The following is a 14,107-nucleotide window of genomic DNA, read 5'->3' as shown; positions in this document are numbered from 1 at the left end:
GGTTTAAATAAGATGTTCTACATTACTCGATTGCGTGAGCTCTCTTGCATCCATCGTTTTCTTGAAAATATAATTTAATTTCGCATTAAAAATTTTACTACTTTTTTTAAATTACACTGAACCGAGATGACATGTGCGCAAGCAAGTTCTACCTACACGTGTCATGCACAGCCGCGGCAGAGGCATGTGGCCTCGCACGGCCGAGACCGAAGACTCCATGTGAGTCCGTGATTTTTTTCCTCCTTCGTTTTTTTTTCCCGTTCCGTTTTTTTCCCTTCCCTCGTATTGTTTTCTTTTCTCTCATCATATAGATTTTTCCGGCCATCGATTCTTTTCTTAACATTTCTATAAACAGAGGTAAAGTAGACAAGAACAGCTCCCAACAGATCGATTCTCGTCGTCTTCTCAGTTTCTCCGCTCACTGTCAGTCCTCGACATCTAAACCATGCACTGCCTTGCCTTCTCTCCCTCTCCCACTCCGCGCCGCATCGCCGCCTTCCTCCCTTTTCTCCTTCCTCAAGGAGCCAAGAAGGCCACCCTCCGCAAGGCCAGTGACGTGCCCCATAACCTCACTTTCGAAAACGGCAAGGGAAGGGACGATGGGGACCTCACGGAGGATGGCGAGGGGAGCCTCCGTGGGGACGCCGCTCTGAAGGGGATGATCTTCGCTGGATTTCTTTTGTTCGGTGTCGTCTGAGGGTTCGGGATGCTGGATATGTTAAAAGGATCAGATTAATGCTTTTCTTGTCCAATTCTCCGGTTTCATCGATGGTGCAGTTCTTTCTCCTCACCACATCCGAGGGGCGTTTGATTTTTTTCCTAAGAATAGAAATCAAAATGAGAATCATTGTATTATGGAATGAGAATGAGTATGAGTATGGATATCATTTTTAAAAGTAATGTTTGATTACTTGCATATTTTCTATCGGAATAAATTAATTTTTTTTTTTACCTTTAAAGGAAAATAAGAGAAAAAATTAGATGTGAGAGAAAAGATGAATGTGAGAGAAAAATATGATGAGAGAGAATGATAAGAGAGAAAATGTGATGAGAGAGAAAGTGTGATGAGAAAAAATGAAGAAAAGAAAGTGTGATGAGAGAAAATGAGAAAAGAGAGTGTGATAGGAGAGAGCATGATGAGAGAAGATGAGAGAGAAAATATGATATGAGAGAAAGTATGATGAGAGAGGATGAAAAGAGAGAAAATGTAATGAAAAAAAAAAAGGAGAGAGAGTGTGATGAGAGAGTTTTAGAAGAGAGAAAGTATGGTGTGAGAGAGAGTGTGATGAGAAAAAAAATAGAACAGTGAGTGTAATGAGAGAGATTGAGGAGAGAGAAAATATGATGAGAAAAAAAAAAGATAATGCAATGGAAGAGAGTGAGGAGAGAGAAAGTATGATGAGAAAGAAAGTGTAATGAGAAAAAAAAAGGAAAGAGAGTGCGATAGGAGAGATTTAGGAGAGAGAAAGTGTGTGATAAAATGATGAGAGAGAAAATATGATGAAAGAGAACAAGGAGAGAGAAGTGATATGAAAAATAAATAAATAAATAAATTTTGATATTTGATATTAAGGGAGAAAATTTTAATTTTAGGTCAAGGGTATTTTTTGAATAAGGAAATATTTTGATTGATGAAAATAAAGTAATGACTCATTGAAGGGGAGGTACATGGGAATGAGTCATTATCCAATTTCAAGGATTCATTCCCTTATTTACATTTCTATTCCTATAATCGAAACATTAAAAATGACAATCAATGATGCTCATTTCAATTCTCCACTCTTATTCCCCTAAATTAAACACCCCTTAAATTTTGTTTAATGTATTTTGATTTTTTGGGCGAATGTGGAATTTGTGCTTTTTCTTTCTTGTCCCATGTGGAAGATCAAATTAATTGAGCTTAGTGGATTTTGAAATGCTGAAACCATGTCGGTTAACCAGGAGATGCAATTTTACTGTGTGTGATTTTTGCGGGTTCCTTATCAATTTAGCTGAGAAAAAAATATTAGAGGAATAATAATGAGAATAAGTAGCTATTTTACGGAGGACAATTATATGATTTTATAAGAGGTGAGACCTCTTTTAATAATAAATCAACAAACAAATATGCCGGTTAAGTCTTCCTTCGAGGTCAAGTCGTAGGAAAGCCTTTTGGTATTCTTGTATGTTAAAACTGCATATGTTTGTGTGTATATATAATTTTGGATATGGAATTTTAATAATACAATAAAATTGTATAAGGGTTTTAGTATATGAAACGTAAGGGCATTTTGAAAATACTCTTAAATAGTTGGGGCTATTTTGAAAGTTGGCTGTTTTCCGATTACTTGCCTTCAGGATAGAGAGCTCCTCCCCTTCCGATCTCATACTCTCCCGACTTCGTTCGCCCTCGCGGATCGCTGGCCATAGCCTCCCTAGGCTGCGCGCGAGCGGAGCCGGCCGCTACGCTTCTCGGTGGTCATCCTTCATCTCCTAGTCTCCTCTCGCGAGAGTCCGTGTGTCTCTCGGTTGCGAGCCGCAACCTCAGCCCCCTGTCTAGACGGCGGACGGTGAACGCTCCCTCCGGTGAGCAGATCTAGTGGTTTTTCAAGATCATCCCCTTTTCATTCACGTTTGACGGACGGATCTTACTTCAGTTAGGTGGAGAAAGTTCCTGGCGTTCAATTGCGCCTGGGCAAACCCTTGTTTTTATAGAGACAACATAGGATAGTGGATCAAAACATTAAGATGGTAGCGTGGTAGTTATGACTAGAAATGACAAATAAAATTTCTTCCACTGCATGAATTTCGACAGATGTTCACAGCAAAAAAAGTTTACCTTCATTTTTATTTCTTTACATTGGTCTGATTGCATTTGTGTTGGTAATTTTAGAATGGATGAGGTTGCACAAGCTGTTGCAAAAGTGAAGAAGGAGTGGGATCAATCGGTTGTCCAGATTCAAGATCGTATCAGGTTGATAGAAAGTTGCGGAACGTCTGGAAAAGGAACAGAGGAAGCAAATTCACTTCCTCGGTTAAACGGTGCTGCACAAGATGGACTTGCAGTGCTTAGGTCATTGCAGTTTAAACTTGATTTTTTTGCCCAGCAGCTTTCAACAGAAGAGGAAATTCAATCTGCGCAGCTTACCTTAGAATTTTGGAAGGAGCAGTATCAAAGGTAAGTTTCTGACTAAATTTTTCTCGTGATGCTCTGAAGATAATGTTTCTGAAATTTTACTTCCCCGTGTATGCGTTCAACTCTCAAGCATTTACTGTATTTACTGAAATTAAATATTCTCTTTCTTGAATCGTTTTGTATCCATTTATTTAGTTTGCATAAGAGTTTGAGGGATGCCAACTTGCAAGCCAAAAACAACATTCGAAAAGCTGCTCAGCAAGAGGTGATCATTATTTAACTTGAATTTCCTGTGATGGTTAAAATTCTTCTTCAAGTTCCTCTGTAATATGCCAAAACACTATCCATTATGTTTTGCAGGTCATCAGGTGAATATATATTACGTACAAAACTTACTGTCTTATTTTGTTCTCTTTAATTTTCTCTTTATTTGGTTTTAGTTGTTTGTTGTCTCCAATATTGGATTTTTTACTTTGCAGAGAGAACTTCTTCTAGGAGGTGGAGAAGAGTCAACCATCCGTAGACGTAATCTGCAGTATGTTATCTACCTTGTCACATTGATAACTTCTAAAGTAGCACTTTTCTTATTCTAAGAATATATAAATGGATCTTCAATTGGGACAGAAAGATAGAAATATTCCAGGTGATTGGCTGGTCAATATTAGAAGGGAAAACAATAAAATAATGTCGATACTCTTTGTTTTTATGATCAAGTATGTTTTGGCATTAAGTTCTGCGCCATTATCTATTTTCTAGAACAATTGTTAGACTTTTAAATAATGATCCATGCGGAGCATTTATATAGGCTACAAAATATATAGTTGGACTTGTACGAGATGCACGGTATCAATTTATTACCTTTGTGACAAATATAGAAGAGGAGGGAGGAGGCAAGGAGAAAAGAAGGGGGAGGGATAGCTTTGGCTAGCAAGGATGAAAAAGCCTAAATGGAAAGGGGTGAGGATTGTGTGATGCACAAACAGCCAATACGAAAGTTGTCCAAATCTCAAACATGGATTTTAACCTTATTGTTGTAAGAACTCTGAAGACATAAGATTCATAATTCATATAGCCAACTCAAATCTTGGCTTGATGATGAATTGTTATCTTGTAGAATAAAAAAAACAAAATATAATAGTAAATAATTTAAAGATTTGAATGGCCTACATTATATATGGCTAATTGGCATTTACTATTGTAGTATTGTGCATTCCAAAATTTTGTCAGGTTGGTAATTGCCACATATCAGTTAGTAGATAACAAAATTTAAATCCCATCCTTTAGAATATATGCATGTATGTTTGTTTTTGATTACTCCAAAGTTGCGTCTTTCTATATGAAAATTCCTTTTTATTATAGCCTTGTGAGATTTGTATCCAAATTTTGGAGGTTTATTGTTTGATAACTGTTCTAGTTTATTTCTTCTTATCTCAACATGTTCAAAGCAGATGCCATTTATTTATATTAAGTAATATATTTTGTTCGTTTAAAAAATTGGATTCAGATTATGATAAATAAAGCCCTTCGAGTTCCATTTTATGATTTTTTTAAAGCTTAAAAGCTTATAGTGGGCCAATTATTCATGGATGTAGAACAAAGGTTGGAATGACATCAGCTGCAGAAAGCATTACAGAGAGCCTCCGCCGTACGCGCCAAATTATGGTTCAGGTTAGTATTGAGACATGATGTATATATATATATGCTACAACTACCTCATCAACATCATAGTCCTAAAGACCATTTACCTAACCTTTTACAGGAAGTAGAAAGAAGTGCAAGTACTTTGGCAACATTTGGTATGGTCAATCTCTTTAAGATTTTCAAAGAATAAGATTGAGCACTGATAGTTATACTACATTGACAAGATAAATATCCTCTATTTTCTTTGTGTGCCAGTTGATTACCAAATGTGCTAGCTGCTAATATGCTGAATATCACAATATACACCATCCTACTTTAAATAATAACTCTAAGCCTCTTGTTTACTCAGAGTAGAAACAAGAATTTGATGGAGAAACAGAACGAAGGGAGAGAGATGTTTCTCACGTTGTGCCTACTTAGGTACATAGGAGGTATAATAGAAAAAGAAACCTTGATTGATCAACATTGACTAACAGTTCAAATGACCAGTTACCAAAATTTTAAATTTTAGTTCAATTAATTTTTTAGTCGTTACAGACTTATATTCGGAGGTAAGAGGTGAAGTGCAAGATAAGATGCAAATAGTCCTGTCCAGCATTGAATTTTACTACCTTGCCATAGGTGGTACTGTATCAACACTAGCACCATACCAATAAGAAGTTTGTACTGATTGTCAGCTGACAATCTGAAAATGATATGGGTCCACCAAGCCAACCATGCCTATTGACACTTTAAACATTGTGATAAACACCAAATGAATTGAGAATTGGTTTTAGAGATTCCTTGAAACATACTGAAGAGAGAAGAGCAAAAAAATTGAACTTTGTACAATCATTTTGTAATCTAACTTATTTTTTATAGCATGCCCGAGGGCAGACTTGATCATATCATTGTGTTTAGGTTAGCAAAAACGCTGAACTTAGTACAATAACTTTTGTAATCTAACCTACTATTATATAACATGCCTGATTGTAGATTAAGATGGTTTCAATTGTTCAATTATATAACCAAGTTTGGGTAACATTGATCTATGTAAATGGTGGAATAGTGAGTTGGTGGCTCTAATGTTTAGTTATATAGCATTGAAAAAATGGCACCTGCTGACTATTTTAAATGCCAAGTTGAATGAAAATCAGGTTGTTCCATTATCTGGTTACTTAATTAGACTCTGATTACTGGAGATTGTTGATTTACTCGTGTAAGTTGTTTCTCATTGTGACATTAAACCACTTGGTCTAGCTGTTATATTGGCTATCGGGTGAATGATCTCAGCTTAACCTTTGAAAGCTTCAGATGTAACCCATGTTACCCACACATTTGCAGCATGATAGTGATATCAAACAGGTATCTGATGACATACTTTTAAAACATATTCTATTGAGATGCAACTCTTCCTTAAAAAAAAAGGTAGATCCGCTACCTTAGCGGCCCTCCTAGTGTCGGCCCCATGGATATGGAGGGAGGTTCATGTAGGTACATAGGCGCATGGCGGGATAAACCTCAGGTCGTCAATTCCTGAGAATCGACCCCTGACCATTACGCCAGAGATACCATGCACCCACCGTCTGCGCTACGCCCTGGGGGCGAGATGCAACTCTTCCTAACATTTCATGGATCCTTGTTATGCACTCTTGCAATTTGCTCCGTTGGTTAAGCACGTGGAAAATTTTGATCTATTATATAGATAAATTGGGTTTTTACTAGTTTAAGAGTAAATGGTTGTCCTATCAAATCTTTAGCACTTATTATTTTGATTTTTGTTCTTGTGCTTGGTTATATACCATGAGTGAGATGGGATTGACAATGTATTTTTTGATATGTACACCATTCTTGATTTTCTTATTGTTCTTGTTCTTGTGCTTGGTTGTATACCATGAGTGAGAAGGGGAGTCTTGGTGCAACGGTAAAATTGTTGCTTTGTAACCAAAAGGTCACGGGTTTGAATCCTGGAAACAACCTTTTGCAAAAAGTAGGATTAAGGCTATGTACAATGGATCTTTTCCCAGAATCCCGCATGGCGAGAGCTTCGTACATCGGACTGTCCTTCATTTTTTTATGTGCACCATTCTCGATTTTCTTATTGTTCTTGTCAATACTTCTATGAAGACTGTTTGCAATTTTAGCTGTTGTGTTTTTCGGAAAATTATTTTTGACTGTTGTGAATGTGGCCCTAATTCTCCTACCTCTGGAATGTACCATGCAGAGGAATCAACGGGTGTCTTGAGACGAGCTGAAAGTGAATACAAAGGACATCGGCCTCTACTGATGCGAACACGCAACTTGCTATCCACAATGCGTCGGCAAGATGTTCTTGACAGGTATAGATATTATCAATTGTTTGTTCATATGAAGACCTAACAATTGAAATCACCAAATTCCCACCATTGCTGACGCATGGTCCCATGACATCCTCATACATATCAAATGTCTCAAAATTAGATCATACAAGTAAAAAAAGCGTAAGTTTGGTGGTTATAACAAACAGTTCATATACTATTAAAATTTGCTGACGGATCAATCTTGATGTATTGCTTAACTGGACCATGTCTAAAGTTGGCAATGAAAATTGAAAAGTATCACATAGATTATACTAAAAAACATCAAGGGCAGAAGACAAATGAAAAATTTGTACTGCGAAGTGAGTGGCAATACAACTGTATTTAATTCTCAAGCATCAGTGAGCTCATTTGGGATGAGTTCACTGTTGCTTCGTCCTTGAACATAATCTTCTTGTTTCCACTTATTTTGTTTTCACCAGGCAATCTTAATCTTTTATGGTCAGAATTGAAATTTCTAAGACTGTTTTTCTCATGTTACATCAACTGTGTTACACGCGTATTGCTTGATTGTAATACTTGACTGTATCAAAACAGGGTGATACTGGTGGTTGGATTTCTCATATTTACAAGTGCTGTGCTCTACGTCGTCTGGAAGCGCATAGGGTTGCTGGCGCTTCAGAGGAAGATAATGGCAGTCGTCAAGGCAGGTTCCAGGGGCCAAGACGTTGTGCAAGAGTTGGAGATTGTATGAATCCTCTGCCAAACCATATCCCAATCTGGTGCAGCTCCTACATGCTTTTCATGGGGCATTGGATATGTGAAATCTTTCTTTCATATTCATGAATCAACTATAACTTTCTTTACAAAAATAATTCTACAAATCAAGCAATATGACACTGTTTTAAGAAAAATTAGAAGGCAGGACGTCGTCAGCTACCAAGAAAGTGGAATGAAAGATCATATCACAAAAGAACATAGAGCTTGCTTGTTGACAAATAACTAAGAGAGAAATAAAATTTCAATTAAAGCTCCCACAAATATGATACAACGATAAATCATTAAAAAAATAATTAAAAAGATTAAAATTTAAATTTTAGTAGAGACTAATATTTTGAAAATCAAAATTATATATATATATATAGTATATTTTTTAAAAAAATCATCTTTTTCTCTTTTACTTGCCAAGCCTGACTATTCTCCTCACTGAAACCCTAATTCTCTGTCGTCCTCGCGATTCTCCTCACCAAAGACATCCCTTGCTGCGCCTTCCCTCCCTTGCCGCGACGACTACGAGCCCCCCTCTGCGAGACAAGCCTTCTCTGGCTCTCTCTTCTCGCTCTCCCGCGAATTTAGGTTTTCTGACACTCGCTCACTACGCCCCTCCCTTAACGCGACAAAGCTCCAAGTTTCTCGAGACATCGACCCTCGAGCCTCCTTCACTCGTCGCATGAAGCTAGGGTTTCCTCGAGCCTCCCGACTCCCTCCCTTGTCGCGACGAAGCTCCATTGCCGGCAAATATAAATTTCAGATAGGAAAACTTTTAAAGAATAGCACTAGCTAGCTGAATTTTGATCTATAAGTTTTCTCTCTAAATGATCGAAAAGTTACTTCGCCTGTTGATTTTCCTTGCTATGCCTTACCCTCCCTCACCGCGACAAAACTCCCTTGCTAGTACATGCTCATGTTTTTCATTTTCTGAATTATAATTCCTTCGTATTTGCTTTTTATTGTTTATCATTTTTAGAAATTGCATGATTACGAACCATTTGCTTTCAGTTATATCAAGTCAAGGAAACCTTAATCTTAAGGAAAAGAAAAACACATTCACTTTTTGATGATTTTCATCTAATCACTATTATTTTAAGGTATATTCATATTTTGGTTTCTTCAATAAAGTTGAGGTACTTGTATATTTAATTGCATGAATAAGATCCTAACTCGTGAACAATTGAATTGCTATATTTTTTTATAAATTTGTAAGATATCTATGTAACATTTTATATAAGTGGATTTCGATAATAATAGAGCAATTCTCCATATTAGATTTTATTATTATTTATTTATTGTTTATTGTTCATAATTTCGATCATCATAAAACAACTCTCTGGATATCAAAATAGAAAAAAATAAAAAGAAGAAGAGATAGCCCAAAGCATAAAGGGTTCATTAAATAAATATTTTAGTAAAAAAAATCATATAACATAATAGAAAGTTTAGTTCATATTTTAACTAATAAATCAAATGTAAATAAAGATTTTATTAAAAATAAAAATGATGAAAATGAAGAATTTGTGAGAAATGAAAGTGATGAGAATGAGTAATTTGTAGAAAATGAGAATGAAAAAATATAAATTTTAATGATTTGGATGAAACTAAAATTGACAAAACTAAAGATATTGATAATTGTTGTGATGATGAACATATAAATGAATATCAATGTTCAACACTTAGATATGATTTGAACATATTTGATCCAAGTGTTTTGGATAATCTTGATAAAAAAAATTTTACTTATGGAAAGAGGTCATAAAAGAAAAGATATTCTCAAGTTTCCTTTAAATAAAGAATCTTAACACTTTTCTTATACTTACTATGTTCAAATGTTATCAAATGATGAGCCCCGTGATCAAAAATGGTTAGTGGACTTTAGTTGGACAAAATATTTTATATTTGTGGTAAGTTGTTTAAAGTAATACATACTGAAAGTAATTTAGCAAGAGGAGTTAATGTCTAGAAACATTTATGTGAAAAACTTAAACAATATGAAAATGATATTGAACACCTCAGTAATCTAAGAATTTTTGTTGAACTAAAAATGAGATTAAAGAAAGGACTCAAAACATTAGAAACATGTTATGCTGAGAATAGAACATTTTAAGAATAGTTGTCGTCGTCAAATGTCTTGCTATAATTTGACATTTTATGAAGATGGTAATGGTAATTTTTTGGGTCTACTTGAAATGATTGCAGATTTTGATCCAATAATATAAAAGTATTTTTAACTCATTTAAGATAAAAAAATTTATTATCATTATCTTAGTCATAAAATTCAAAATAAATTAATATCTATTCTAGCCTCTAAAGTTAAGAATGCAATAATTAAAAAATTAAGAGACAAAATATTTTTTAGTAATTTTTGCTTGTACACCATATGCAAATCACAAAGAACAAATAACTCTCATATTAAGACGTGTAGATATTTCAGAGACTCCAATTAAAATAGAAGAGTACTTCTTAGAATTTGTAAATGTAGAAGATATGACTAGTTGGTTTTTTCAATAAATTGCAAATTATTTTACAATTTTTAGAATTTGATATTGATAATGTGAGAGGACAAAATTATGATAATGGATCTAATATAAAAGGCAAAAATCAAGGTGTGCAAAGGAGATTACTTGATATTAATCCTAGAGCATTTTACATGTCATATGGTTCTCATTCTCTTAATTTAGTTGTTTGTGACATGACAAATTTTTATGCTAAAGCAAAATCATTTTTTGGAACATGTCAATATATATACATTGTGCTATCTAATTTAACAAAAATATGAAATGTTTTGCTTGAATATATTGATTGATTAACTTTAAAATCAGTGTCAACGATAAGATGAGAAATCCATATTAAAACAGTTAAAACAATACTAGCTCAAGCTTCCCAAATTAGAGAAGTTTTGTTCAAATTAGTAGAAATAAGTGAAGATAACAAATTAATTAGAGATTTTGAAGCTTTAACATCTTGTGAACTTTTAAGTTTTGAATTTATATTAAGCCTTATTATTTAGCATGATATTTTGAATAAAATTAACTTAGTTAGCAAAAAATTATAGTTAGAGGATATACATCTTGATGTTGCTATAAAATAATTCTCTAGTCTCTTGTTTACTTTTTTTGAAAAATATAGAAAAAATGATTTTACTTCTGTTGTGGTTGATGTAAAAAAATAACATCTAATATGGAAATTGAACATGTATTTCCTACAAAACGTAAAATTGGTACAAAGATGCATTTTGATGAGATTGCTAACACTGAAAAGGAAAATCAATCACCAGAAGAATCTTTTCGAATAAATTTTTTTGTCTTAGTGGTCGATATTATTCTTGGACAATTGAAGAGTAGGTTTGAACAATTGTAATATTTTGAATCTATATTTGGATTCTTGTATAATGTTGCAAAATTACGTTCATTAGATGACGATGAATTAATGTGTTCTCATATGAATCTTGAAAATAATTAATTAAGAAATGATGACACTTTTAATATTGATGCAAAATATAAATTTCCAGAACTACAAATTTTACAAGTAATGTTATCAAGTGAATCCTATGAAACAAATAAAAAATGGTCTTACATTCAAATATTAGAGTTTTCAAAAATAATAGATATGTTTCCAAATGTGATGATTGCTTATATGATATTATTAACAATATCCGTGGCAGTGACATCTGTCGAAAAAAGTTTTTCAAAATTAAAATTAATAAAATCTTATTTATGAATCATAATGACTCAATAGGCTAAATAGATTAGTAATTTTATGTATTGAAAAAATATTTTGGAAAACATTGAAAATGATGCTATTATTAATGATTTTATTATTAAAAGTACATCATGAAAGCATTTTAAATGAGTTAATTCTATGTTTTTTTTTTTGTAGGTGTATATATTTTATGATGAATTCTGTAAAAATTTCTTTTTGGATGAAATAGTATTTGGAAGATAAAATTAGAGTATAATTTATAGTTTCGTCTAAGACCTTTAAATAGTAAGGATCAGCTCTGTGCCCATCAAATTTATCCCTATCCTATTATAATAAATTTGATGAAAATCAAAATTTAAGTGGGCATGTTTTCATGATTTAGGGAGTAAACAAACATTTAGAAAATATTTTACTGTCCTTTCCAGCAATTAATTAGCTAATTAAATAAAAATAATGACGAGACCATTTTTCATCATAGGCAAAGTCTACTTGATTAAACAATACAAAAAGGTTACCAAATTTAAATGACATGAAAAATAATTTGTATAACGACAAAGTCATGATAATTATTGACGTATGATCCTATTTGAAATCAAAGAAGATAGTACGTTATAGATAAGTGATCTTGATATTGATCGTGAGAAAATTTTTAGCTAGAACCTAAGGGCACCGAGCCATCATGCATGTCAAAAAGGGAAATAGAGAGAAAAAATATCAACAATCGAGCCAGAGAAGGGTCTCCAGTGTCGGTACTCCGACGCTCAAGTTAAATAGATGCTTGAGAGGAAAAAGAGTGTAATGAACAGTGACACTAAGTACATAATGTTGTGTAACGTACTTGCTCCTACGTACCTGCGCCTTTTGGAGGAGACCTCTTAAATAGTGTCAATTTTCCCTTGTGTACAAATATCGATGTATTTCCAAAAAAGGATCGACCATTCTAATATTCTAATACATTTTCAAAAAAGATCCACCACCTCTGTACTTTGCAAAGTGGAAGCTTCTATCATAAATATTGTATAGGGAATATTCCCTCGATTCTCTCTGGCAATCATTACAACAAATGCCAACAAGGAATATTAGGCTGTTGGATTATTAGTGGGCCATTAGTATGCTCAAATGGTAAGTTGACCGAGTCACCTCTATTGCCCAATCGAAACTCGTTGCATACAAGGTTGAGTTAGCTAAAGAATAATGACCCTTTCAAGGACTCGACCTTCACTTAACCACTATGCTCGGCAAAAGAACCTGGTCGAGCCATGTGCTTAGCATGTCCCATCAGACTGTAGGTCCGATCGGCCAGACCACTCGGTTGAGACATGTGCTCGTGTTAGCCCCGAATGACCTAGAGGACTCAACTTTAAATGACATTGAAACAACTCAAGGTTTCATCGGGATCTGATCGGACCAAATGGATCGATTGGTTGGACCACTCGGTTGAAACAAGTGATCGTGCTAGCCTTGAGTGTTGACCCCTTCTTGACTTTAACCGCCACATCAACCAACTTTCTTGACTTTGTCCCCAACTGCAGGAGCCCCGCCTTAGTCGTTGTATCATAACGTGCTCGTGTTAGCCCCGAGTGACCAAGAGGACTCAACTAGGAATGACACTGAAACAACTCGAGGTTATATCAACCTTGAGGGACTTGAGATCGGATCGAACTTCTGACTCGAGATCCGATCAGACCAAAGGTCCGATCGGCTGGACCACTCGACCGAAATAGGTGATCGTGCTAGCCATGAGTGTTGACCCCTTCATGACTTTGACCACCACATTAGGCAATTTTCTTGATTTTATCTCCGACTTCAGGGACCCTATCTTATTTATCGTATCACAACATGGCCATGTTAGTCCTGAGTGATCTAGAAAACTTCGCTCTGAATCTCACTAAGGTGACGTTTGGTTCACTCCTAGAAATCAGAATGAGAATGTGTATTATAATATTATGGAATGAGAATGAGTATGAGCTTGGGTATCATTCTTAAAAATAATATTTGGTTAGTCGAATATTTTCAATCGGAATGAACCTAAATTTTCTTTTTTATCTTTAGAGGAAAATAAGAGAAAAAAATTATATGTAAGAGAAAGTTGAATATGAGAGAAAAATATGATGAGAGAGATTGGTGAGAGAGAAAGTATGATGAGAAAAAATGAAGAGAAGGAAAGTGTGGTGAGAGAGAGCGTGATAAGAGAGATTGAGGAGAGAAAAAGTATGATGATAGGGAAAATGTGATGAGAGAAAATGAGAAGAGATTGAGGAGAGATAAAGTATGATGAGAGAGAAAAATATGATGAGAAAAATGAAGAGAGGGAAAGTGTGATGAGAGAAAATGAGAAGAGAGAGAGAGTGTAATGAGAGAGAATGAAGAGAGAGAAAGTGTGATGAGAGAAAATGAGAAGACAGTGTGGTAGAAGAGATTGAGAGAAAGAAAGTATGATGAGAGAGAAAATATAATGAAAAAAATGAGGAGAGAGTATGTATGAGAGAGGAAGTGTGATGAAAGAGAATGAAGAGAGAGAAAATGAGAAGAGAGAGTGTATGATGAGAGAGAATATAAGGAGAAAATGATAGAAAATGTGTGATGATAGAGAAAGTAT

The 14,107-nt window shown here is 34.5% G+C and overlaps 1 protein-coding gene across 1 annotated transcript; it reads left to right on the top strand.

Moving 5' to 3' along the window:
• The first annotated feature begins 2,332 nt into the window (after nucleotides 1-2,332).
• On the top strand, nucleotides 2,333-7,940 carry LOC121988872. The gene is made up of 8 exons (XM_042542568.1): nucleotides 2,333-2,565; nucleotides 2,873-3,157; nucleotides 3,311-3,380; nucleotides 3,595-3,650; nucleotides 4,708-4,783; nucleotides 4,875-4,911; nucleotides 6,960-7,074; nucleotides 7,630-7,940. Exons 2-8 carry the CDS (start codon nucleotides 2,874-2,876, stop codon nucleotides 7,784-7,786), a joined length of 795 nt encoding a protein of 264 aa, XP_042398502.1. The 5' UTR covers nucleotides 2,333-2,565; nucleotide 2,873; the 3' UTR covers nucleotides 7,787-7,940.
• The last annotated feature ends 6,167 nt before the right edge of the window (nucleotides 7,941-14,107 follow it).

Source organism: Zingiber officinale, chromosome 6B (assembly GCF_018446385.1).
Source record: "Zingiber officinale cultivar Zhangliang chromosome 6B, Zo_v1.1, whole genome shotgun sequence".
In the NCBI taxonomy this organism is placed as follows: Eukaryota; Viridiplantae; Streptophyta; class Magnoliopsida; order Zingiberales; family Zingiberaceae; genus Zingiber; species Zingiber officinale.
The sequence above is the reverse complement of the archived record's forward strand: the minus strand, read 5'-3'. Positions and strand labels throughout refer to the sequence as shown.